The sequence below is a fragment of the Lutra lutra genome, chromosome 15 (assembly GCF_902655055.1).
Source record: "Lutra lutra chromosome 15, mLutLut1.2, whole genome shotgun sequence".
Taxonomy (NCBI): Eukaryota; Metazoa; Chordata; class Mammalia; order Carnivora; family Mustelidae; genus Lutra; species Lutra lutra.
In genome coordinates, this window is record NC_062292.1 from 12,214,367 (window position 1) to 12,240,133 (window position 25,767).

At 40.9% G+C, this 25,767-nt stretch overlaps 1 protein-coding gene across 15 annotated transcripts in view; it reads left to right on the forward strand.

Annotated features, from left to right (window-relative positions):
• CDC42BPA (CDC42 binding protein kinase alpha) overlaps nucleotides 1-25,767 on the forward strand; it is a 338,602-nt gene that overhangs the window by 296,411 nt on the left and 16,424 nt on the right. For all 15 annotated transcript variants that reach the window (XM_047703785.1, XM_047703770.1, XM_047703777.1 and 12 more), the window contains 10 exons: nucleotides 9,435-9,540; nucleotides 13,321-13,457; nucleotides 14,128-14,267; nucleotides 15,492-15,573; nucleotides 17,309-17,525; nucleotides 18,362-18,424; nucleotides 19,517-20,110; nucleotides 21,813-21,910; nucleotides 23,462-23,546; nucleotides 25,622-25,745. In XM_047703785.1, the coding sequence (XP_047559741.1) occupies nucleotides 9,435-9,540; nucleotides 13,321-13,457; nucleotides 14,128-14,267; nucleotides 15,492-15,573; nucleotides 17,309-17,525; nucleotides 18,362-18,424; nucleotides 19,517-20,110; nucleotides 21,813-21,910; nucleotides 23,462-23,546; nucleotides 25,622-25,745 (1,646 nt within the window). The remainder of the gene's footprint in view (nucleotides 1-9,434; nucleotides 9,541-13,320; nucleotides 13,458-14,127; nucleotides 14,268-15,491; nucleotides 15,574-17,308; nucleotides 17,526-18,361; nucleotides 18,425-19,516; nucleotides 20,111-21,812; nucleotides 21,911-23,461; nucleotides 23,547-25,621; nucleotides 25,746-25,767) is intronic.

Consider the following 25,767-nt stretch of genomic DNA (forward strand, 5'->3'; position numbering starts at 1 on the left):
GCTGCAGATGTAGGGAGGTTCAGCTGCGCGTGCAGGATGGCTCGCTCCCATGACAGGCAGCTGATGCTCAGGATCTGTCCATATGACAGCCACAATCTTCCTAAGTGGCGGCTGGCTCCCCAGAGGGAGTGTACCGTGAGAGCCAGTGAGAAGCTGCATGGCTGAAAGCAAAAGGTGGATGGACGGGAAGAAAATAAAGGAAAGCAGAGGTCACAGATACGTACTGCAATATGGAGTTTAAGGTGTAAAACACCGAATGGTACGAAAGAAGACGTTGTCTGCTAATAAAGGGAATAATAAAGAATGATCATGAATGTGGATGGTCCTCACGAAGAAGCCCTAACCTATACACAACAAGAACTGAGAACTTGGGAGGAGTAGGTTAGAGGCAGATTGGAGATTTTAATTCACATTCTCAGATAATATAGTAGAGAAAATGCAGGACAGAGGGTTAATATATGTATGCATCAAGAGCTGTTATAAACAAGGGGATGAACATGTGATAGTTAAATGGCCAAAAGCCAGGCATAGGCCATTGAAAACTTAAAATGACTGAGAGTGAAAAACTGTTCAGACTTATGAGAAATTGGAGAAAAGCAGAATAAAGTAATAATGAGCTACCTCTTTACCTTTGTGGTATACATACCCTTGTTATCACCAGGATACTGTGACACATTATAGGATGGAAATGTGAATCGGTACCATTTTTTTAAAGACAATTTTAAAACATTAATGAAAAATATTTGACAGTCTCTAGAACCCAGTGAGTGGAGGGTAGAGGATTCTGGGAACTTGGTCTCTGTGGCAGCATGGTTTTTGAGTCTCGCTGAATCTCCATAAAAACTGGGACCAACAGGGGAGGCAAGACAGTGGGAAGTACTGCAGTTGTCTTCAAAACTGGATGATCAGAACCCCCTTCCAGATCACAGCCCCAGACTAAGAAGGGTCAGCGGGGAATGGGTTCACAATTGAGCGAGACAGGAAAGGAAAGAGAAAGTTCAGTTAATTAAGAAGAGGGGAGGAAGATCTCAGAAAACATGAGATCATCTTGAAAAATGGTTTTATGCAAAGGCATGGAGCTGGAAAAATTACTCTGGCCCACTCCTCCCTCGTAGAAGTACAGGAAAAGTCATTTCACCTAAAAAGGAGGAAACCAGTCACAGTCAAATCTCACACCTACAAAAAGAGAACAATGTATCTTAAAAAATGAAAGTGTGCCAGAAACACATGTCTACAAAACCAAGAAAAACTACAATCAATATTTCAGAAGAAATTAAGGAAACGATAGAAGCTGTGAAACAACAAAAATTAGAAATAGCAAACCTTAGAAATACGAGTGTTGGAGAAAGCAAGATTTGAAGAAAGGCGACAAAAATCCAGGGAAAGAATTAGAAATTAAGATGAAATATGACTGCAAGCATACAAATTGACCTATAAGAATTTGGAAGTAAATAAACTCAACAGATCACTTATGGAAATAGAAAATGGAAAGATTTTTTAAATTTTGTTAGATCAAGAAATGAGAAGGGGTGCCTGGATAGCTCAGTCAAGTGTCCAGCTCTTGATTTTGGCTCAGGACATGATCTGGGTGGGGATTGTAGGATCAAGTCTGTGTGGCGCTCCATGCTCAGCAGGGAATCAGCTTACGGATTCTCTCTCTCCCTCTACCACTGCTTTTCCTCCCACTTGCACACACACTCTCCCCCCCCCAAATGAATAAATAAGTCTTTTTTAAAAGAAAAAAAATGAGGGAAGAGGTAAAAAAAGGATTTAAGAAAAATGATGGACAGGAAAGAACAACAAAGAAGGGCCAGTGTTTACATAATAGGAGTCTCTCTGATAGAGACCATGAAAGCAGCAGAAAATACTAAAATCTGTGTTCAAGAAAATTTTCTAAAATAAAGCAGACTTGAAGCTCATACCACAGAGGCATCCAGCATAGCCAAGAAAATCAACTCAGACAAAAGAAAGCATATTCCAGTAAGCTCTTGGCCTATAAAGAAAAAGGATATTGGACAAAAGTGTAATAAGTCACTCAAGGGGGAAGAAAAGAATGAAATTTTCATCAGACTTTTCCAGTAGCAAGACTATGCCAGAAAACAACTCGATAACTTTTAAAATGCCCTAGAAAAGTGTGAATCCGAGGGTTTTTCTCCCTTCCTGACTTCTTGACAACTTTATTGAGATATAATTGATGTTCAAAAAAATGCACATAGTTTAAACAATTTGGTGAGTTTGAGATGTCAAAGATTTTTAAGAATTTTAGGATTTTTAAGGAAAATAAAGCATCCTTCAAAAATAAAAGCCATAGAGAAGTATTAAGAATGCACAAAAAGTCAAGAACTGTTGTCCCCACAAGCCCTTCCTGAGGGGTACATAGAGGGTAGGTTTCAGATCGAGCAGAATAATAAGGCACCCGACACCTCAAGGAGCAGGAGTGAAAAAGGGAGTCTGGAATGAGTTGGGGAATTGGTTCAAAGTCCATATAAAGCACTGTTTTTGTAGCTGTCAGAACCAGACAGCTTACCCCTAACTCAGCAGTATGTTCATTTTGTGGAACAACTGAACCAGACACCACAGATTGAAGGACACCAGGTGCAGAGGTTGGTGAGAGAGGGGAGGTGTTGAACTAGGAGTAGTGAGATTTTACAGACGTCCGCAAGCTGAAGGTGAGGCTCCAAACCCCTTTCTTCTGCTTAGCTCTCAGAATGTTGGCCATTGGCTTTATCATCTCCCTCCTTACCTCCCATCCTGGGAAGATTTCGGGGATTTCAGTGGAGTTTCTGAAGAAATTGAATGACCCAGAAAAGATTTAGGGATAATGGCAGTTGAGAATCTAGTGAGATGGTTGAGTGTATATTGATGGCGTGCGCAAGCGCGTGCACCCCACCCCCACGCACATGCACAATATAAATGAATAAACCTTCCAGTCAGCTTTTTTACTGACTTACACATAAATGTAAGCAAATTCCCAGCTATCAGGAGACATTTCAGGAAATCCTCTAGCAAAAAGAAGAGATACAAACAAACAAAAGGATTTCCTATTTTCACTAAAGGGAAAAGAGGCAATGACAAAGCAGAAGGAAACAAAAAGGAATACCCAGAAAAATAGGAAGAGTTCTTTGAAAGTTAAAAATAGGACAAACGTTTAAAAATTCATTAGAAGAGTTGGGGCATAAATTTGAAGAAATCTCTTAGAACTTGTTGCAAAAGGATAGATAGAAAATAGGGAAAATGTGAGAAATGAATATCCAAGAAAAAGAAGTTCTGGTAATATAACACAGAGAAAAAAGAAAAGGAAGGAACTTGTGCAGTACATAATACAGACACTTTCTGCAACCGAAGGACGTATCCAGACTGTGAGTCCTAGCAGTTAGAAAACTGTGTACCAATAACAAACCGCCCACGCGCGCTGCAGTGTTCCAAGATATCAAGACTGTAGAGAACTTTTATAAACCACCAAAGTGATAAAACATCAGGGCACCTGGGTGGTTCAGTCATTTAAGGGCCTAACTCTTGGTTTCTGCTCAGGTCATGATCTCAGGGTCCTGAGATTGAGCTCCTGAACTGGGCTCTGTGCTCAGCAGGTTGCCTGCTTGAATTTCTCTGTCCCTCTGCCCTTTCCCCCTGCTTGCTCAAGCTTTCTCTCTCTCAAATAAATAAATTTTTAGGAAAAAAAATATGTCACATTCAAATGACTAGGGATCAAAATGGCATGATACTTATCAGCAAAATGGAAAGGACAATTGGAAGGTAAAGTGATTGCGAGACAGATTTTTTATTCCCTGTCAAATGTTTAATCAGTTTAGGGGGAAATAATAGCATTTTCAGAAACTGGAGATCTTCTAAAAGTGTTATCATTGCTCTGCTTTCTAAGTAAACTACTAAGAAATGAGTTCCACCAAAACAAGGGAGGAGATTGAGAAGTAGGCATAGAGTCCATTGGAGAGAGACTCGCATACAGATCTGTTGACACAAAGACTGAAGCCTGCAGCTGAGTCGGGAACAGGGAAGCCGAGGGCTCCAGGACAGAGTCTTCAGGTTAGATAAACACTGGATGGAGGAGTCTTGAAGGCTTCTTTCCTCACTGTTTGACCACGTGGTAAATAGATTCAAGGAGATTTTGCCATTCCTTTGGAGAATCTAGGGCTAATTAATGAAAGAGACCTAGAAAATTAAGTTTAAAAGAGGGACGGCATCACTAGTTTCAGAAAAATCAAAAGATTAAGCAAGAAAGATGGGACCATAATGTACTTCTCGACTCACTGAATTATAACTCCAAGTTCATAATAACTTGAATGCTAAGTGTAAAGTTTAACCCAAGACTGTGCTTTGAAAATATTGAGGACATGAAGGGAGTGGCTGATATGACAGTCCTCCTCTTCCATAACAGGAAGTCAATATGATGCCTCAAATCAAAAAAGAGCAGGATGGGCTTGCCTCCCTTGCCCACCCGTCCTCCACCCCCCAGATACAGAAGGAGGCAAACAGCTGCAAAAGTTAAAAGAAATTGCCTCTAGGAAAGAGGACTTGGAGCAGAGGGGTGCTTCAGTTTTTATTGTAAGCATTGTGATACTGTTTTACTTTGTGAACTGTCTATGGGTATTAGTATGATTTGAAAAATTAAAAACATACATAGGAGAAAATGGGAAATTCTTTGTGGTTAGGCAATGAAAATAAGATCTCAGATCATGAGCATAAGGTGAAAATATTGCTGGATGCTATTACATCACAAAGAAGCTCATCCAGCAAAAGCTTTGTTAATGGGGGCTAATAGGCAGTGACTCCTAGTGAAAGATATTTGCAATGTTTAACACTAACAAGGGATTAATTTCTAGAATATGTAAGAAACTCCTACAACTCTATATGGAAAAATCAGAAATGCAGTGGAAAAACTGGCAGATGATATGAATAAATAATTCCCAAAAGAAATCTAATGGTTAACAAGCATGTGAAGAAATGTCCAACTTCATTAGTAAAAAGTGAATAATTTTAAAATTATCACTTTATACTCACCAGATTGTCAAAAATTAAGTAAAGTAACATCAAAGACATGAAGAAGCAGGCAGCTTCACACACAGGTATAAATCCTGTTAGACTGGGTGTCTGATCTTGTGGGGAAGGGTGGGGAGTGAATCATCAGGGAAGGGTGGAAAAAGCAATAAGGCAAAATAAAATCAGAATGGGACCTCTACCAAGCTCTGTGATGATATTTCGTGCACTAAAGGTTAATTCGGTTTTGTGCACCTAAGGCTCCTACCCCCAAAATAAAATTTACTTCATGTTTTTTAAAAGATGAAGGAGTGAGTCTACAATTATGACAAAATAATTAGAAGTGCTTAAAAGGGAAAAAAAAACCTTTTTAAAAATTTATTTTTATCCTTTTTTTATTTAAATTCAATCAGCAAACATATAATACATAATACATCATTAGTTTCAAATGTAGAGTTCAGTAATTCATCAGCTGTGTATAACACCCAGTGCTCATCACATCATATGCCTTCATGGGGTTTGTATGAGGTAAAGACGTCTTGTCATTTATCAGTGATAAAATTCTCATTATCAACAGTGAGGGTTAAGCTTTTACCAGGGATCATAATTGGTTCTACTGTGTTGTCCCAGCTTCTGTTAAAGACCTTTTACCTTCTCCAGTGATAGCTTGAAGTACACAATACAGACAAAATTGGAATAGAAGAGAGCCCTTCTTTCTGTCCACCTTTTTTTTCTTTTTAAGATTTTATTTATTTGACAGAGAGATCACAAGTAGGCAAAGAATCAGGCAGAGAGAGAGGGGGAAGCAGGCTCTCTGCTCAGCAGGGATGCTGAGGCAGATGCGGGGCTCGATCCCAGGACCCTGAGATCACGACCTGAGCTGAAGGCAGCGGCTTAATCCACTGAGCCACCCAGGCGCCCCCTGTCCACCTTTTTTTTTAAAAAAATGATTTTATTTATTTATCTGACAGTGAGTGAGAGAGGGCATGAGCGCTAGTCAGGGAGGAGTACAGGGAGAGGCAGATGCAGACTCCCCACCAAGCAGGGAGCCCAGTGTGGGGCTTAGTCCTGGGATTCCAGGATCACAAACTGAACTGAGGGCAGACGCTTAACCGACTGAGCCACCCAGCACTCTTCTGTCCACCTTTTTGAATATCGAGTTTATAGTTAATTCTCAGTTTACTCCAAATGATCACAAAATCCAAAAACTCTAACCTGGGTCCATGCTTTAGGTTTAATGCCTCCTTCCCTAGATTTTTTTCCTCCTTTTTCTCCTCTTCAAACTACCCTTTGGATAAGTATTAGAGTTTAAATACTGACCAGGAGGCAGAAGGGGATCTTAGAAAGATCGAAAGGCAAGTAATCTGGACCCTAGGAGTGGATCCATGTATCTCTCTGTTACTGTTCCTCTGTACTCCACCAAAACCAAATAAATACAAAATCCTACAGTGTAATGCCTAGAGGTCAGTGCCATCAGAATCATTATCTTTAATTACGTTGTTTTATACAACGTATAAACAATTACGTTGTTTTATCCTTCTTTGAGATCAGTGAAACATGGACCCCTTACTCTTTGGTAGTATCTCCCACCCCCTCCCACACTTTAATCAGCACCTACCAGTTGATTGGCTGGTTAGTTGAATAGTGCTCTAAGAAAGCATTTTTGTTCCCCAGCATACTCGGTTAAAATTACGACATCCTGAGTAGACCTCTTGGAGGGTAGGTCAGTGTATAATGTGTTTTGTCAGCAATTTCATGGGTATTGTCAAGAATTACTGTTGTTTGTTGTGGCCATAGTTATTAGTACTGATACTCCAGACCTGTGTGTTATCCCTTAGAAGAAAGAAGGAAGTTGCCTCTCTTAAGCCGTTGATCAGTTTTCTTGTTGTGATAAAAGCTTCCAGAGCAATCAGTAGACTAACTTTGCATTTTGCCATAATTTTGAGCAATTGAAAAAAGTGCTAAAAATTTTACTTTGGATAGTTCCTCAAAGAGCAAAAAAATGAGAGTAAACCTTGGTATACAGGAAAAATACTGAGCAGTATTTTATATGATATTAGCAAACTGGGTACTTATGTTTTTATTACAGACATGGAGGCCCTTAGTCTTGACTTAACCATGTCTTGTGTAGTTTTCAGGTTTCTTAAGGAACATATTCTGCATGTTTTTAAATGATCAAACTCTGAGAGATGGCAGAATCAGACAGATGTAGGCTTGAATTTTAATTCTACCATTAACTATGTATCCATGAGTAACTGAGTCTCATTTCCTTTACCTGCATGAGGCAATATTACCTGTCTTTACAGGGATATTATGTCCATTAAATGAGATGATGCACGTGGAGCACTGGCACAGTGGCCGCTCGTTGGTCAGGGGTCAGGCCACCTAGGAGCAATTTTACAGTTGGTCTGTGGGCAGTCTGTGTTCTAGATGCGGTAGAGTCAGATCCTACTGCTGCTTCGAAGCTTTTGTGGCATTTAAATCACATATCCCATTTGAGAAGAGTAGAATTTTTTTTTTAATTTTTATATATATTTTTAAAGATTTTCATTTTTATTTGTCAGAGAGAGAGAGGTAATAGAAGGAGAAGCAGACTCCCTGCTGAGCAAGGAGCCCAATGCAGGACTTGATCCCAGGACGCTGGGATCACGACCTGAGCCAAAGGCAAACACTTAACCAACTGAGCCACCCAGGTGTCCCGAATTCTGGGGGTTTTTTTGTTTTTTTTTTTAAGATTTTATTTATTTATTTGACAGAGAGAGAGTGCGAAAGAGGGAACACAAGCAGGGGGAGGGGCAGAGGGAGAAGTAGGCTTCCTGCCAAGAAGGGAGCCCAACGTGGAGATTGATCCCGGGACCCTGGGATCATGACCTGAGCTGAAGGCAGACACTTAATGTGTGAGCCACCCAGGCACCCCCAGAATTTATTTTTAACTTAAATTTTAAAGCTTTGAATGGCCCCTTTACTTTGGCTTTTTTTTTTTTTTTTTTTTGGTAAGACTTTGTGTATTTGAGAGAGAGAGAGAAAGCATGAACGGGGGGAGGAGGAGACGGGGAAGCAGACTCCCCACTGAGCAGAGAGCCCCATGGGGCTCGATCCCAGGATCATGACCTGAGCCGAAGGCACATACATAACCACCTGAGCCACCCAGGCGCCAGGACCCTTTAGGTTTTGTTTGTGTGTTTGTTTTTTTTAAGATTTTATTTATTTTAGAGAGAAACTAGTGTAGGGAGGTGTAAAGGGAGAGGAAGAGAATCTCAAGCAGACTCCATGCTGAGTGCAGAGCCTGATGTGGGCCTCAATCTCATGACCTTGGCATTATAAGCTGAGCCAAAATCAAGAGTCACTCAACTGACTGAGCCACCCAGGTGACTCTGATTAGTCCCTTTAGGTTTTTAATATAAGTTGGTCTCAACTAAAATAACTACTACTTCAAACAGTATGTCATCAGAATTCACATATTATTAGAATAGAATAGGGATCTTACTAGTTTAAATCAGTCACACATATAAAATAAATTAGTAGCCAAATTTGTTTTCAAAAGTAAGTAACTATGTTCTGAATGCTCACTCTTCCAGCACTGTTCGAAACGCTTTATGTTCACATATCCATCCAGATAACTGTTACTGATCTGATTTTATAGAATGAGGAAAGTAAGACACAGAGAAGTATTTTGTCCCTAGGTTCACACAGCACAGTGAAAGAATGGTATTACAATTCATGTATTATTAAAGCGTTCTAAGGGTTAATTTGGAGAGGAGAGGATGTTCTGGAGAGCTGCAGTCCACATGGACTTACCACCAGATCGGACAGACAAGACTCAGAACTTTAGTGGGTTCGCAGCAAGAAGTTCCAGGCTGCTATCTGTCTCTAGAATAATGTGCATGTGTGTTTATCTACTGAAGAATACCACCTGCTTCCTATGGAAGAAACAGATTCATTAAACATGTTCTTTGTTCTTGGTCCCATAGAATAAAATACTTGCTTTATAGCAGGGACAAGAATTTTCAGTTACTCTTTGTTCTTCCTAAGAAGGTATAAAAGCATATTAAATTTCTGTATTTGTAAAGATATAAATACGTAGCATTTCATTTAACTCTTTGGTGAAGAATAATTTGAAGAATTTGTAAAAATCCTGAATCAAAATCTGTGAGCAAAAATAAAAAGCTGCAGTTCATAACTTTTCAAATGGCATTCAAGAGCAATTAATTACCATGTCACTTCTTATATTATTTTTAGCATAACCTAGCTCTATATCGCCTAATAAAAATATGCAAAGAGCATAAATTACGGAAAGATGTGAGAAATGAAAATAATTCATTCTACTTCTGTTTAGAAAACATCCTGGTAGCTCGAGTGGGGCCCAGAGATTCACAGTACGGAAATCCTTTAACTAATTGATGTTTTTAATAATCGGTGTTTTTTATCCCTTTGTTTTACAGCGCAAGACCCATCAGTTTTTTGTCAAATCTTTCACTACTCCTACAAGATGTCACCAGTGCACCTCTCTGATGGTGGGTTTGATAAGACAGGGCTGTTCCTGTGAAGGTAAGAACAAAATGGCAAGAGAGTGTAATGTTAGAATCCTAGTGTTGGTTCCCTAAACTGTAATCATGTAGCTTTATTCCCCTTAAACAGTATGTAAGTGTCTGCTGGTTCTGCTCTTTCTGGTAACAGGAGTACAGATAATAAAGCAAGCACCTTGCTGCATGTTAACAGGGGAGGAACTAGATGGCCCCTAGAAACATTTTCCAGGGGAGACTTCTGTCATTGTGGCTCATTCATCTTTGTTTCGTTATTTGGGTGAATATGTGGTTCTGGGAAAGCATTAAGCTGAGTGACAGAAGACGTAAAAGTTATCCTTGAATCTGTTCATTTAACTTCCACCTTGCTTAATTTCTCTAATAAGAGAAATCATTCTTCAAAAGTAGGCAGTTCAGTATCTTTCCAGAAATTTTAACTGTCTGCCACTTTGCCTCAAAAGGATACTTTATTCCCAATATTTGTATCATTGGATTTTCCTTACCACTTGTTGACTCATTGATTCATCCATTGAGAGTTCATGGAATTCCTGTGCTATACTTCTAGACACTGCAGTGTAGTCGTGGATGGGGAAAAAGACTGAGAGCCTGCCCTCTTGGAGCTCACATTCTGAGAGATGGGAGATCAGGGGTCACTTGAACAGAAAACAAAGTATATTTGTCTGGGCACCACTTTATTTTTCCTAGGACTTCTGAAATGTAAATGACTTAAATAATTATAATGGGGCACACTATTTGGGAATAGTTTATTTTATTTATATATATATTTATTTATAGTACCTTATTTGGGAATATACTTTTTCTAATCAAATGAAATTTATCACTATAACAATGCCTTGTGTATCATTTACTAATATATCTTATAAGAAAGGTAAAATAGTTGCTAGTTCAAATTCTAATATTAGTTTCCATTTCTTAGCCCTTAGGGTTGGAAGGGACTTTGAGGGGAAGGTCATCAGGCCACATCAGAAGGAGGTGTTCCCCTTGTAGAATGTGCTTGTAGTTAGTCTGTATTTGATCACTTTGAATACTTTGAATTAAGGGGGTGTTAATGGCATCTTAATGCAGTGCATTCTATGTTTGATGAGCTCTCACAGTCAAAGCAAAAGATCCAGATTGCATCATCTCAACTAGTCTTGTAGATGCATGGGTTTAGAGCCAAAGCAATGCTCTTGGGTTGAAAAGTAGATTTGAAAGTTATGAGCATACAAAGTGATGAACGGGAATGGCGTTTTCCTGGAAACACGCAGAATGAAAAGAGTGCAGGTGTGAGAACAGAGCCTTAAGAAACAGCTCAGGGAAGGTAAAAGGTAAAGACAATAAAGTAATCTGAAAAAGGAACGGCCTATGTCATTGACCAAGAAGGTGTGATGGAAACCAAAGGAGAGAATTTGTGCAATTTTTTAAGCCTTGTCCCATTTGGGATTTAGCCAGTACTTACAAATGTCATTTTTTAGGGGTGCCTTGATGGCTCAGTTGGTTAAGCATCTGACTCTTGGTTTTTGGCTCAGGTCATGTTCTCAGGGTCCTGGGATCAAGCCTTGCAGCAAACTCCGCACTCAGTGGAGAGTCTGCTAGAGATTCTCTCTCTTTCTCTCCCTCTGCCCCTCCCCCAGCACTCTGTGTCTCTAAAATAAATCTTTAAAAAAATAAAAAATAAAAATACATGTCATTTTAAACTCTGTTTATCAGAAAGAACCCTGGATAGCTATCTACCTGCCTATAGGGCCCTTATCATTTCTTATGCATCAGAATCATTTGCAATTACATGGTGGGGGTTTTTGAAGTCTCCCCAAGCCCCCTTCTAAAGTCTCATGTTGTGAAATTGTGCCTGTCTTTCCTGCAGAGCCTTAGAACCCTACCCTATACCCTGTGGGGCCATGGTAGACTCTGCCTGGGCTTCCATAAATATTCTGGTAATGTGGTTACAGCCTCCAAAGATTCCTGTCATGTTCACTTCTTCCTGATCGATTGAAATTAGATCCTGTATAGGACAATTATTTTGTTGCTTCCACTGCTGTTTGTAGGTGAGATTTTTGCCTATTAGTAAAACAGTTTATAACTTGTTAGACACTCTACTTGTGAGCAAGATGTCTTATGGTAGTTTTGACAGTACCACTTCATCTTGGCCCTCTGGTGGTTTCATAATGCCCATCAGCGGGTGTATGGTACATTTTCCTGTGTGCATGCATTCCCGTGATGGTATCCCTTCAACTCCTCTCTTAATCTTTCCCAAATATTCTCCAGGACCGGCCCTTAGAGTAGGAAGTGTCGAAATGAATATTCTTAGTCTGCAGCCCCTTCCAACAAGCTTAAATATTTTAACTTTTTTTTTAAGATTTTATTTTATGAAAAGAGAGTGGGTGGGGGGAGGGGCAGAGGAAGAGGGACTCTCCAGCAGATTCCACCCTGAGTGCAGAGCCCATTATGGGATTCAATCCCATGACCCTGAGATCATGACCTGAGCTGAAATCAGGAGTCGGAGGCTTAACTGACTGAGCCACCCTGGAGTCCTACATATTTTGTCACCCAGCCAAGTCTTGGTAAAACTTAGACATTTATTTTTGTTTATCCTGTTTCTTACGGTCTCAAGTTCATCATGTGCATATCAGGTAGAAGTATCATGGCAGTGTGGTTGGTGGCTGGGGGGTTGGGCTCTGACCCCAAATGCTAGGGTTTGAATTCCAGCAATGCCACTTATGAGTCCTGTGACCCAGGGCAAGTCATATATAAATAGTAACTGTACCTCTCTTAGATTGTTAACAGAAAAATTAAATGCAGTCAATGAGGTTAACCATTGTTATGATCTTGGTCATAGCTGAAGTATCCGTAGTGAAACTAACAACTCCTAAAGTTTATCCTTAATTTGTACGTCTTTTTTTTTTTTAAGACTTTATTTATTTATTTGACAGACAGAGATCACAAGTAGGCAGAGAGGCAGACAGATAGAGAGAGAGGGGGAAGCAGGCTCCCTGCAGAGCACAGAGCCTGATATGGGGCTCGATCCCAGGACACTGGGACCATGACCTGAGCCGAAGGCAGAGGCTTTAACCCACTGAGCCACCCAGGTGCCCCAATTTGTACGTCTTTAATCATGGAACAGTTTCATTTTCAAAAAGAAGGATTATAAGGTTTGCCAGATATTGCAAAGATGTTGGGTAATTTCGTGTCCATTAGTGACCCTGGCAAGAGAAACTCTCAGGGCAGATACCAAGTTGCAGTGAGAAGAAGCGTTAGAGAGAACTCCAGAAACTACTTTTTGGGATGCCAAGTTTAAATCAACTGTTGTATGCACAAGATTAGATTTTTTTTTTCCCTATGTATTTGCTGCTCTTGATTACTAATGTTAATACAGAATAATAATACTACAGTAATAAAAATCTTTACAATTTCTCATTGAAATTCTTATTAGTAAGCAAATGAATCAGCTCCCCAAATGACAAAACAGTTTCTTTAAAACAAAGCCGCAGAGGGACGCCTGGGTGGCTCAGTTGGTTGGACGACTGCCTTCGGCTCAGGTCATGATCCCGGGGTCCCGGGATCGAGTCCCGCATCGGGCTCCCAGCTCCATGGGGAGTCTGCTTCTCCCTCCGACCTTCTCCTCGCTCATGCTCTCTCTCACTGTCTCTCTCTCAAATAAATAAATAAAATCTTTAAAAAAAAAAAAAAAACAAAGCCGCAGATAAGCATTCATCTGACACAGCCCTTGTATGTAATGAGCGCTCAGTATTGTCTTTTTGTAGAAGTGAATTTTTATTGAACATTGTTTTTCCCCCCCCTTCCAAAGTGTGTGGATTCTCATGTCATATAACTTGTGTGAACAAAGCTCCAACTGCTTGTCCAGTCCCGCCTGAGCAAACAAAAGGTCCTCTGGGGATAGATCCACAGAAGGGCATAGGAACAGCATACGAAGGTCATGTCAGGGTAAGTATGATTAGGTTGGGTTTAGATTAATCTTTTAAGGTTAATTAATGACTGAAAATAAAGTCCAGGCACCTCACAAATAGACTCCTTGACAGAAAATTAGGCAAATAAAATTAGGCAAATAATCTTATTTCATCCAGAGTGATTTGAAAACAAAAACCTGGACTTTGCTTGGAAATAAATTCCAAAATCTCTTATAGTTTTCTGTACTGTCCTTATCTTGTAATGACCAGGTGTTCATATCTCCGTAAAGGAGTCTTTGGCACCTGGTCTTCCTGGGGAGGTAGCATATGCTTATAAAGTGTGAGATCCTATCAGGCTGTTCTCTTACTTGTAATCCTGAATAGCATTTAACGTGTAAGCTGCATTTCATCGTACTCCCAAATGTGACTTTGATGCTACCGAGAAAGAAATCCATGAATGCTATTTTAATGAATTACTAGCGAAACTTTAAAACTTTGTAGAATAAAGAGGCGTACAGTATTTGGAGAATGTGTTCTTACGGTTTCTCACGTCATCAGTGGTCTGTGCGTTCCATCTCTGCTTGACCCCCCCGGAGCGGCAGTTGGGATGCGTGTACGTTGTCGTTAGGTTTCCATCGTTCAGCTACGGAGGTAACGAAGAGGTCGTGATTGACATTTCAGTTTGAGTTGTTTCTGTTTCCCCGAAGATCCCAAAGCCGGCTGGAGTGAAGAAAGGGTGGCAAAGAGCACTGGCTGTGGTTTGCGACTTTAAACTGTTCCTGTACGATGTTGCTGAAGGAAAAGCCTCTCAGCCCAGTGTCGTGGTCAGTCAGGTGATTGACATGAGGTGAGCTTTCAAAAGTGAAAATATTTGTACGTTTGTGACATGGGAATAAAAAAGTGTCTAGTTTTTCATCCAGTTACATTGCCATACTTTTATTTAAATCTAATCTCATATTAATAATCTTATGTACTAATATTGCCAGAGTGATGTCATTAAAACCAGGAAGCAAGGTGTCATTATACGACAGGTTGATGTGTGTTGAGTGAGTTGGGGCCCAGGCTCAGGGAAAAGGAGCAAAGTTTGAATCTAAAAGACCACCATGAGATGGCCTGCCTAACGGGGGCCTAATGTGTGGTGTTTAGCTATTACCTGAAGGTGTGGATCCTAATTCCAACATGAGGAAGGGGAGTACAAATCCCAATATCAGATAGGCTCTTAGAGTACATAGTGAGTTGGGAAACATCTGAATGAGTACATCTCCGGAATAGTTCTGGTCTCACTCTGCAGGCTCTTCCCCGCCCCATGGAGTGCTCTCCTTTACCTGTTCTTGTAACTCCTGCACTCCCCTGGGAGAACTCAGGAACCCCCAGAGCTTCAGCTGCCGCCTCTGTGCTGATGACTCCCACACGGGCCTCCCTCCAGCTCTTCTCCCACGATCAGAGCAGGAGTTTCCAGCCATGGCACACGATGGCATTTCATACGGCACCTCAGACACGGCCTCTTCCCCACAGATGCGGAATGCAGGGAGGTTGATGCAGGAAACATTAGCAATGAAAGTCCGACAGAGCCTGCCCAGGGACTCGCTGTAGAAAGATAGAAGAAGCAAAGACAAGACTAAGACATCAAGTCTCCCAGACCAAGAGATTGATGGCACTAAGACTTAGGAAGTCACAAGGAGTAAATTATTGTGGAGGAGTTCTGTTTCAGGTGCTGACAGAATAGTGAAATGTCAGATATGCTACATTGTAGACTCATGAGCGGGGTTGCAGGAGGCAAGAGGGTGCGTTGTTCTGGAGGGTTCAGATCCCTCGTCTGCATGTATGGGTGCTGGCCTTGTGACTGGAGCCAGCAGTCATTGCCAGCTGTTGTGTAATGGCCACTGCTAAGTTATTCCTGAGAGATTACTCTCGGCCCCATCCATTACAATGGCAGGAAAATTATTTTTTTTTTTTAGTTCAGTTTGGATGTTTTGTGCAATGAAGTTTTGAGGATTGCCCCGTGTGTATTTGAAGGTACACCCTGAACACAACACATACACTGACTTCTAATGTTTCATTTTTCCTTCAGGGATGAAGAATTTTCTGTGAGTTCAGTCTTGGCTTCTGATGTTATTCATGCAAGTCGAAAAGATATACCCTGTATATTCAGAGTGAGTGTGTATGCTGTAATTTGATCACTGAATTAAGTGTTCTTACTGAATATGTATTTTGTCTCTCCATGTAGGTCATAAGCTTACTAGGAAATACTAAATCCTGCTTTCCTTAATGTGTCTTACACCATCCAGTACTGGACTGTACAGTCAGTTAGTGCTAAGTAAATATTTCGTTAGTCAAACACCTGTAGAAAGCATGAATATTTGGCTTCTAAAATAGGATTCATCTTGGGTGTTACTTTCAAGCCACAATTCACTTTCCAAAAAAATATAAGTTGAATAAGTGTGAGGTTTCTCAAGTTTTTGAAGAAGAGGTTTCTTTTTAAAACCTCATTTTAAAAATTAATATTTTATTTCTATTGCTTTGTAACAACTACTCCAAAACTTAGTAGCTGAAACCAGTAATGACTTATTTTTTACCATTCTCTGGATCAGCTATCCAGTTTGAGTGGGGTCGACTAGGGTCACTCCTGTGGCTACATTCGGCTCATTTGAGGCTAGAATATCCGAAATGACCTTGCTCCTGTATCTGGGGCCTTGCTGCTGTCTGGGAGCCAGGCCATCTCTGCGCTCGCTCTCTCTGAAAGTTCTGCATGTGACCTCTCATTCAGTCATCCGGCTGACTTCTATGGGGCTGGTCTGCAAGAAAACCTTTCTTTTAAGGACCTTTCTTTTAAGGACTTTTCTTTTAAGGACCAGGCCAAACCAGGAGCACCTCCTGTGCATCCTGTTGGTCAGAGCACATCCCGGGGCCAGCCTGGATGTAAGGGGAGGGGAAATAGACTCCAGAGTTTGAGGAGTAGAGTTCCCTAAGAAGAATTGTTGGTAGGCAACTTTGGAGGCCGTCTGTCTTGCCACAGGGCAATCTTGAATTGGTGAATTAAGACAATAGAGGTTTAAAAAAAAAAAAAAGACCACCGCCCTAATGTTATGCCCATATGCTAAGTGATTGTCTTTGAATCTTGTATCTGGGAAAGTCACCAAGGAGCCTGAAGAGGCCCACTTGCCTGGAGCTGATTCACGTAGTGGGACTTTGTGGTCACTGCTGCTTAAAGCACTTTTAAGGGGGGGGGATCCATACAGTCTGTTCTGATTGTAAGTACTATGTGTATAGTGATAAATTTTCATGTAAATACCAACTCAAATGATCTGATCTTCTCTCAAATAATGTGAGTTATATTATGAAGTAACAGAATGTTATTGCTGACTTTTTAAAGCAAGTTGGAAGTTGGTTTGGTGTAATGCTTCTGAGCATGGACCCACGATCCCCATCTGGTAGGACATGCTTGGAGACCGTGAGTCTCTGCGCCAGAGTATTTTTGTATGTAAAATCAGGATCTAATAGCAATACCCAACTCGTACTTCGCAACATGTTCTGATCACTGCTCAGGTATTGCTCAGTCAATGCCAGCTGCAGTTGATGCGTGAGTATGGATAAGGCATTTCTCAGTGATGGCATCCTGGCACTTGATAGCAAAGAAAATTAAAAAATGGTTACTAACATTTAAAATGGTATCTAGCTAGCCAGCCGGATAGTACCGGTATCTGCTACCTTTGCTTTGTCCTGAATTCTGAGGTGAAAACTAGTTATTCTCCTGATGAGGAGAGCTGACCTCCTGTAAAGATGTCATCTGATGAATTCTCATTTTGTTGGCCAGAGCCGGGTCCGCTGGCATCGGCGTGCTAGTGCAGGGTGTCTGTTTTCTAACACAGGCCGATTGAACTGTCCTAGGTCACGGCTTCCCAGCTCTCAGCGTCTGACAGCAGGTGTTCGGTCCTGATGCTCGCGGAGAGTGAGAGCGAGAGGAACAAGTGGGTGGGCGTGCTCAGCGAGCTGCACAAGATTTTGAAGAAAAACAAATTCAGAGACCGCTCAGTCTATGTTCCCAAGGAGGCTTATGACAGCACTCTGCCCCTCATTAAAACAACTCAGGCGGCTGCCATCATAGGTACGGACTTGCCCATTGACTGTGTTACTCTAGTTGCTGACTAACCTACTGTGTGAGCAGAGCTGGCTTACAGCTAGGAAACGCCAGTGTCCAGTGTGTCCCCTGTGTGCTGCTCCGGGTGTGCAGGAAGGGTCTGCTGAGTGAGCGAGGCCGCTGAGAATGTGTTTTCGGTAAAGGGGAATTCCCAAGTGCATTTTCTTCTGAAAAAGCCACAGTGCTGAAGATTAACCTATAACAATCTATTTTCTGCTGTGAGACTTAGAACAAGTTGTTTAACTTCTTAAAGCGTAAGTTTCTAGGTAAGATGGGGTTCCAATTACCTCAAAGAAGTGATGGGGAAGCTTCTGGAAGGCGAGACACATGACACAGGGTGCCCTGCATATCAAATGCCCTCAAAAAATGGCAGTTTATGTGTCTGGAGGTTTAAATTTTTGTCTTCTTATATACCTATCCAACTCTTCTGTTACTTGCTAATATATAAGGAAAATCTAATTAGTAGGGTTATGCCTTCCACAATTTTTCCCTCCCAAAACAAGAAACAGAACTAGGCCCAGGGTGCTAACAAACTAGGTTTTTAATTTTTTTCACCCTTTATTGAATAAACATTTACTACTTTTTCTAAGTATGGATATACTAATGATTATTCCGCTAAAAAAAGACCTGAGATAACATTTACCACTGTCATCTGAAAGGAGATTTTATAGTACAAATTGTTATTGCAATTTTTAAGTTACTTATTTCAGTTTTTTGTACAAATTTCTTTATTATCTGTTTTGTTCTATTAGTTTTTCATAGTTTTACCTATTAACAGTGTTTCATATTCATGTTTTCCATAGATCATGAAAGGATAGCTCTGGGCAATGAAGAAGGGTTGTTTGTTGTTCACGTGACCAAAGATGGTAAGAGAAAGTTAATTAATGCAGAGTAATGTCCAACCAGATATTGTTGGACAATTCTGGACTCTAGATTCTAAATACTAAAAAGAATAGGATTTGCTCTTCTGTATTCTGTAATTGAAATTTTCCACACCTAATTTGATGTGTTTATGAATCAAAAGATATCCTTTAAAATTCTTCAATTCTCCTGAGTTCTTAAACTTGCACGTATGTGTTGTGTTTCTTTTGTCGTTTATTTATCAGCTCTCCTGCGCAGACTCAGGTGGCATGCCTAGAGATGGCTGTGAAAGATACAGCTTGATTTGTTCTTGCTTTGTTAGTGTTTGAAGAGGTAGCCGTCCTTAAAATGTGTTCATGTTGGGGGTGTTTTTCCCCCACACTTAATACACAGATTTTTTTTTCCCAGGGAGAAGTAAAATACTGAGTGAAATAAAAAAGAACTAGTTTGCTAGTGTCCTGTCTTCAGATCAAGTGAGATCTTGGGAAAACACTGCATTTAAACTGCGTCTGTTTGTTACCCATAGAGGTACCTTCAGGGGCGCCTGGGGGGCATAGTTGGTTCAACCCCCGACTCTTGGCTTCAGCTCAGGTCATGATCTCCTGATCCTTAGGGATCCTTGGAGGTCCATGCTGGTGGAGCCTGCTTGAGATTCTCTCTCTCAGCCCCTCCGCCCTGCTTGTGCACACACATGTGTGTGCTCGCTCTCTCTCTAAAAAAAAAAAAAAAAAAAGAGAAATACCTTTAGTGAAATATGCCTTACTGTTTTTAAAATAGGAGCACCGTGGTAAAGTTCCTGAGAATTTAGTGCCAGTAAAAGGTTTTTTCCTACAGATGTGGCCTGCTTTATCACACAGGGACACTTTGCCTTGGTTGCCAGAAATCATGGTGCTGAATTTAACACTTCACTTCAGGCATGTGCAGTTACCTTATAATGGGTATAATTATACCTTCCTCTTTCTCCGCACTGATTCGGAGCTCATTCTTCTGGATGTATCTGTGTCTCTATTGTAAGTTGATATATCGTTTTGAGTGTAATTGGGATATGATTAACAAATAAAACATTATTCTGCATTTATTATCATTTCTTTGCATAGAAATTATTAGAGTCGGTGACAATAAGAAGATACATCAGATTGAGCTCATTCCAAATGATCAACTCGTTGCTGTGATCTCAGGACGAAATCGTCACGTGCGACTTTTTCCCATGTCAGCTTTTGACGGACGAGAGACTGATTTTTATAAGCTGGCAGAAACTAAAGGGTGTCAGTCCATAACTTCTGGCAAAGTGTGCCATGGAGCTCTCACGTGTCTGTGCGTGGCTATGAAAAGGCAGGTCCTCTGTTACGAACTCTTTCAGAGCAAGACCCGTCACAGAAAATTTAAGGAAATTCAAGTCCCATATAACGTGCAGTGGATGGCGATCTTCAGTGAGCAGCTCTGTGTGGGGTTCCAGTCGGGATTCCTCAGATACCCCTTGAACGGGGAAGGAAGTCCGTACAGTATGCTCCATTCAAATGACCACACACTATCATTTATTGCACATCAGCCGATGGATGCCATCTGCGCCGTTGAGATCTCCAGTAAAGAGTATCTGCTGTGTTTTAACAGCATCGGGATATACACCGACTGCCAGGGCCGGAGATCCAGACAGCAGGAGTTGATGTGGCCGGCAAATCCTTCCTCCTGTTGTAAGATTCTCTTATTTTGGCTGTTTGACCTTTTTGTCCCTTTCCTTTTCCTCCATCTCATCTCCTAAATATATTCACTATTAATAACAGATTGTTTTTTAAAGTCACCCTTAAGGTTTTGCCAAAGTGTCAATTAGGTTGTTGATCTAAAGTGACTCTCTGTACTTAGACCTCGGCTGACATTACCTTGTACCTAGTTGAAGCTAATCTTTCTATGGCATATTTTACTTAGGTGGATTTTCAACCCATGTTGTATTTTGAAGTAACTCTGAACAGTTATCTTCATGGTCCCCCAAAATACAGTGCTTGTGAGCGTTAACAGCTCATGACACTTGCACTGGAGAAGTTGTTACTAAGTGAATTATTTAATCGGTTAGGTAAAGGTATAACGCAGCATCTGTAAGAAGTTTCTCTGTTTTTTATTTTTATCTAACTAGATAGAGACTTGAGATTGCCTGTTGCTCTCTTTCGAGAAATACTAAGACATTAGTAAATTATCAGATACTCATGGCATGCCATCACAGCGGACAGGATAGAGCACCCAGCACGGGAGGCCGTTTCCCCTGCTGACGCAGAGTGGGAACCAGGAAAGATTCATGACAAGTGCAAAGTTGCAGTGAATTCTTGGTTCTCTGTAGCAGAAGTACTGAGCTCTGGACAGGCCTGTGGGAGGAGTATCTGAGCCCACATGCTTTGTTTTTAGTGGAAGATACTTGAACATGCTCGAATGCTGAACTGGGGAACTAGGGAGAGGTTGCCGGTACAGTAAATACAGGAGGCCAGAGAGGATGGAATTCAGAACCCGGGGGAAGGATTTGGGGCCAGAAGTATGAAATCTCTTCCACTGGAACCAGGTAGGAGGAGTGATGTGCAGGATATAGTTGAGTGTAAATATTCAGTGAAGAAAAGTTAGGAAGGCCATACATGCTTATTACTGAAGAGTTAGAAAATCTAAATTTAAAAAAAGAAAGAAAAATATTTGTAATCTACCCACCCAGACCTCATTATTCTTAAAGTTTTGTGTCTTCTAAAATACATATTCCTATCTGTGGTGTCATATATGGAATAAAGGCTTTTTGGTAACCTGGTCAGGTAATAATTCGAAGTATTACTTCTAATGTGGAGTCAGAATCAGGATATCTGGCTCTTAGGAATAGCTCGACCAGGGATGTAATACGGGACATCAGCTTAAGTTAATCATCTCATCTCTCCTTGCTCGTGTCACCATCTGTCACTGTTCATTCTTCCAGTAAGCAGTTTTGAGCATTCGCCCCACTCACATACCTGTGTCAGGTGCGTGATCCTATGATCCTACGTTCATAGATGCAATGGCAAGTCTCACCTAAAGATTGCTTTATAAGTCATTGTGCTGTCAGTAGCTTAACTGGTTTAGGAATCAAATCTTATAAAAAATTGTAATGGCATCCCTTGATAGAACTCGTTTATTGGAGAAGGCAATACTCTGCCATCTGTATTAGCAGAATCTTTCTGTATTAAAGTGACCGTCTGACCCGACCCACAGCATGTCAGCTGCTCATTTATGACTGACTTCTACTCAGAAATGTTTTGATGTGCCTACTAAATGAACAGAGTAGGATTTGGGTGGGATTCCACTCTACATTATTTAGTGTAGATCTTTCAAAATGTTTGGGGTTTACGAGTTAGAAGTAATTAACCACTGTTCCCCCTTCCCTTCTCGCAGGTTACAACGCGCCATATCTCTCAGTGTATAGTGAAAACGCAGTTGATATCTTCGATGTGAACTCCATGGAGTGGATTCAGACTCTCCCACTCAAAAAGGTAATTTCACATGAAAATATGGGCTGAGTGCACTACTGAGTGTAGTGAAACACTAACGTGACTAGTTAGCTGTTTTTCACTCTTTGAGCATTTTCGGGCAGTAGGTAATTCAGGATTTAGCTAAGAGGAGAAACACTAGGAACAAAAGTCAAGCTTTTTCAATACCATACTCTTTTTATCCATTTAGTTTCACTGGATCAATAGGAGTATTGTCTTAACGAGTGACTAGAATCTACCCCCAGCCTAAAATGCCAGTGTCACCTTCTACCTCGGGAATTCTGAGGAAGAACGCTGTCACTCTTTCCTATAACTGCTTTTCACATAATGGGATGCAGGCTTGAATCCTGAAGGCAAAGAAGGCAGGGATTCAACTTTATAAGATAGTGTCATTATTTTCCAGAGTCGTCGTACTGATTCATATTCCCCCCGGCAGGACAGAAGATTTCTTGCAGATCCACATCTTCTCTGACCTTGCCATTCTCAGAATTCATAGTCTTATAACCATTATCAGTGGTTGTAAAAGCTATCTCATCGAAGCCTTAATTTGCATGTCCCTAATCTTTCTATGTTTTTTCTGTGAAACCCTAGCTATGCTTTTTGCTTATTTTTGTTTGGCTTCTTTTTTTAATTAATTTATTGAAATTCTTTATGTATTGTAAATATTGAGTTAGTAAATGTGGGTTAAATCTTCATTTGTGACCTATCCATTTTGATTAAGTATTTTGTTCAACATTTACTTTAGTAACAATAAATTACATTATTTTTCTGAAAACACTGTTATAAATTTTTTTTTAGATTTTATTTAAATTTAAGTTAGTTAACATATATAGTGTATTACTAGTTTCAGGGGTTATTGTTACAAATTTTCATGTCAGTATATATAGCATTCTTATCCTTTAAGCTTATCTTTTTTTCTGTTAGGAAACTTTTGTAACTCAGGGTCTTAAAGATAGGACCTTTATTCCAAAAGTTTGAAGGATGTGACTGTTACATTTATGTCCTTACTCCCTGTAGAGTTGGTGTTTGATATGTGGTGTGAGGTAGGGGCTCTATTCATCTGTTCTGTGTACGTGAGCAGTTGCTCTGTCACCATTAACTGACAGCCCCCCCCATCCCCAGTGATACAGTTACACTCTGATACTCTGTCATATATGGACATATAATTCTAATATATATTATGTATCATATATATATAATATAATTCTAATCCCATTCCTAAAGTAGCTACAATGTTATCTTCTTAGTATAAAGATTTAGTCACTAATGGATTTAATTAAGATTTAAATGCATTTCTGCTATTTTTTCCCCCCAGAATATTCTTCCTTTAAAATGTAGTCATTATAACTTTCTGGTTCAAATTAGATAATTTTATACCTATTTCCCATCAGAATTAATGTTAATTTTTTGTTGATTTTCTGAGGGAGTTGTATTTTGAAGAGGAAGGATAGATGGAAGGTCTCGATAGTGTGTGCTTTCTAAATAGGCCAGGAGTTTTATGATTTCATTTGAAAGTTTTATTGAAGTACTAATTTTTTTTTTTTATTATTTTAGGTTCGACCCTTAAACAGTGAAGGATCATTAAACCTTTTAGGGTTGGAGACAATTCGATTAATATATTTCAAAAATAAGATGGCAGGTAAGAAAATATACACTAATGGTTAGCTTCAGTGGAAATGTTCAAAGCTGACTGCCTGAAGATAACAAGTGGCAGAGACCAGATTTAAACTCGGGTTTATCTGACTCCGAAGTCTGTGATCTTGGCCACGGTCATACTCTCCTCAGTCTATTGAGATAAATGTCTGCCTAAAAAGGCATTCTGTTTAATCTTGCATAGCTGTCTACACAAAATACTGGTTTCTGATCTACCTTGTTATTTTTCTGTGGAGGACTGAATTAAGTGGCGTAAGGATAGCTGTAGTTGTCTTCTGTATTATTGATATTATAAAACCCAACCCAGGTTTGTGGCACTGACATTGTGAGATCTCATCCAGAGCTCTGACTGGGGACTTCGGGCAAACATCCACTGACACATAGGGCTCCGAACTTCAGAAGTATTCGTGTCCGCGTGGGCAGGGAGGGCAGAGAGGAGGCTCCCAGGAGCACCAGAATCAGGAGCGGGGAGTGGGATCCCCAGGATGGGAGGTCTGGAGAGGACAAGGGCAGTGTCCACAGTCGCTGCTGGCCTTCCCATTTGTTGTCTGGCATCTGGAGGTGCTCTGCTGTCTTAGCGCTCGAGGTTTCTGGGTTGACAGACTGCTGGCTGTAAGAGAGGTCTTCCGAAGGGAGAGTCAGAATTTAGAAACGATTCCCACTAAGTGGCGGATCCACCATGAATCTAGTGACACTGGAGTCTAACACCTCTCACCACCAAGGGCCTGTACTTCGTTTGGTGTCCGTCTCTTGGAGGAAGTCCAAGTTTTGGTGGAGGATCAGCTGCACCCTATTCTCACTGTGTGTGGCTGTGATGATCATATAGTATGTCCATGTCCCAGGTCGTGCCCGCAGGATGAAGCCTCTTTCCACTTGCATTCCCCACGCTCTCATCTTTCTGCTCTGAGCTGGCGGTGGGGGCGGAGCCTAGCGAGGGAGGACCGGACAGAATTTCAGCATAGGTGTCTTGTCCCTGGGAAAAGGAACAGACCCCATTCCCCAGAGGCCCTTTCTTTTTCTCTGTATTGCTCTGTCCTTCATCTCTCAGGGGCTCAAAGTGTTACTGCAGCCTTCTGGGCCTCCCACATTGCCCACTCTGCCGTAACTCACCCAGACCTGCTCTGCCCTCATGATTCACAAATTCCAAAACTGTGTTTCAGCTGGAGTGAAGAAAGCTAGCTGACGAAGCTACATTATTCCGATCCAAGAAGAACATTACTTTTCCGCTTATCAACTGCCCTGGCTTGCCTTGCAGGCTTCCGCCTGTCTCCCTTTTTCTCACTTCAGCTTTGTGGCTGTTAAAAATTCTGAAGATTGGCTTTTCTCCTGTTCCTTATTTAGAGAATGGCATCCATCATGTTGTGTGACTGCAGCTGTCTATTTTATTCCTAGAGTGTGTGCACATATTTCAGCAGGTCTGCGGAGTCTTTGGCGGATGGTTTTGTTTACTTCTAGGTGTTAAAATTGAAACCGGATGCATATGAATAAGGATCGTCTCCTCCCCAAGATCGGAAGAGTAGAAATAGCAAGAGTCTCACCTTTAGCAGAGGAAGCTGGTGGGAGCTGGAGCTTTTGTCCTTAGTCCACATCTGGCAGAGTGGGTCTTGCAAAGGAAGTGTTTCATCATGTCAAAATACTTTTAGTTGTCCTTTACAAGAATAATTTACCCATTACACCTGACGCCACATAGCTTCACGGAGGAGCATTGGAACCAGTGCCTGGAAGGCGAAAAAAGTGCAGAGAGATTGGGGTGGGGTGTGGGGCAAAGCGACAGGACCCCCAGGCAACTGCATTTTTCCTGTCTTCCACTAAAATTATGCCATTTTGTGTTTACAAATGAATCAACGTGAAACTGTACTTAGTAAGAAACATTTAACTTTTGTGTATACCTGTTTACATATGTCTTGGTTTAAATTATTATTTGCTGTATCAACACACCACGTGTAAAAATGAGAATTGCATAGGTTGCACAACTGAATGTGTACCGTCTTAGAGATGAACAGATAAGAAGCATTTTCGCACCTTAAAGAGCATTGCCATTCTTGGTGTTTTTTCTCACAGAAGGGGATGAACTGGTGGTTCCAGAAACGTCGGACAACAGTCGGAAGCAGATGGTTAGAAACATCAACAACAAGCGGCGCTTCTCCTTCAGGGTCCCGGAGGAGGAGAGGATGCAGCAGAGGAGGTGCGCGCGCGGCCATGGCTGC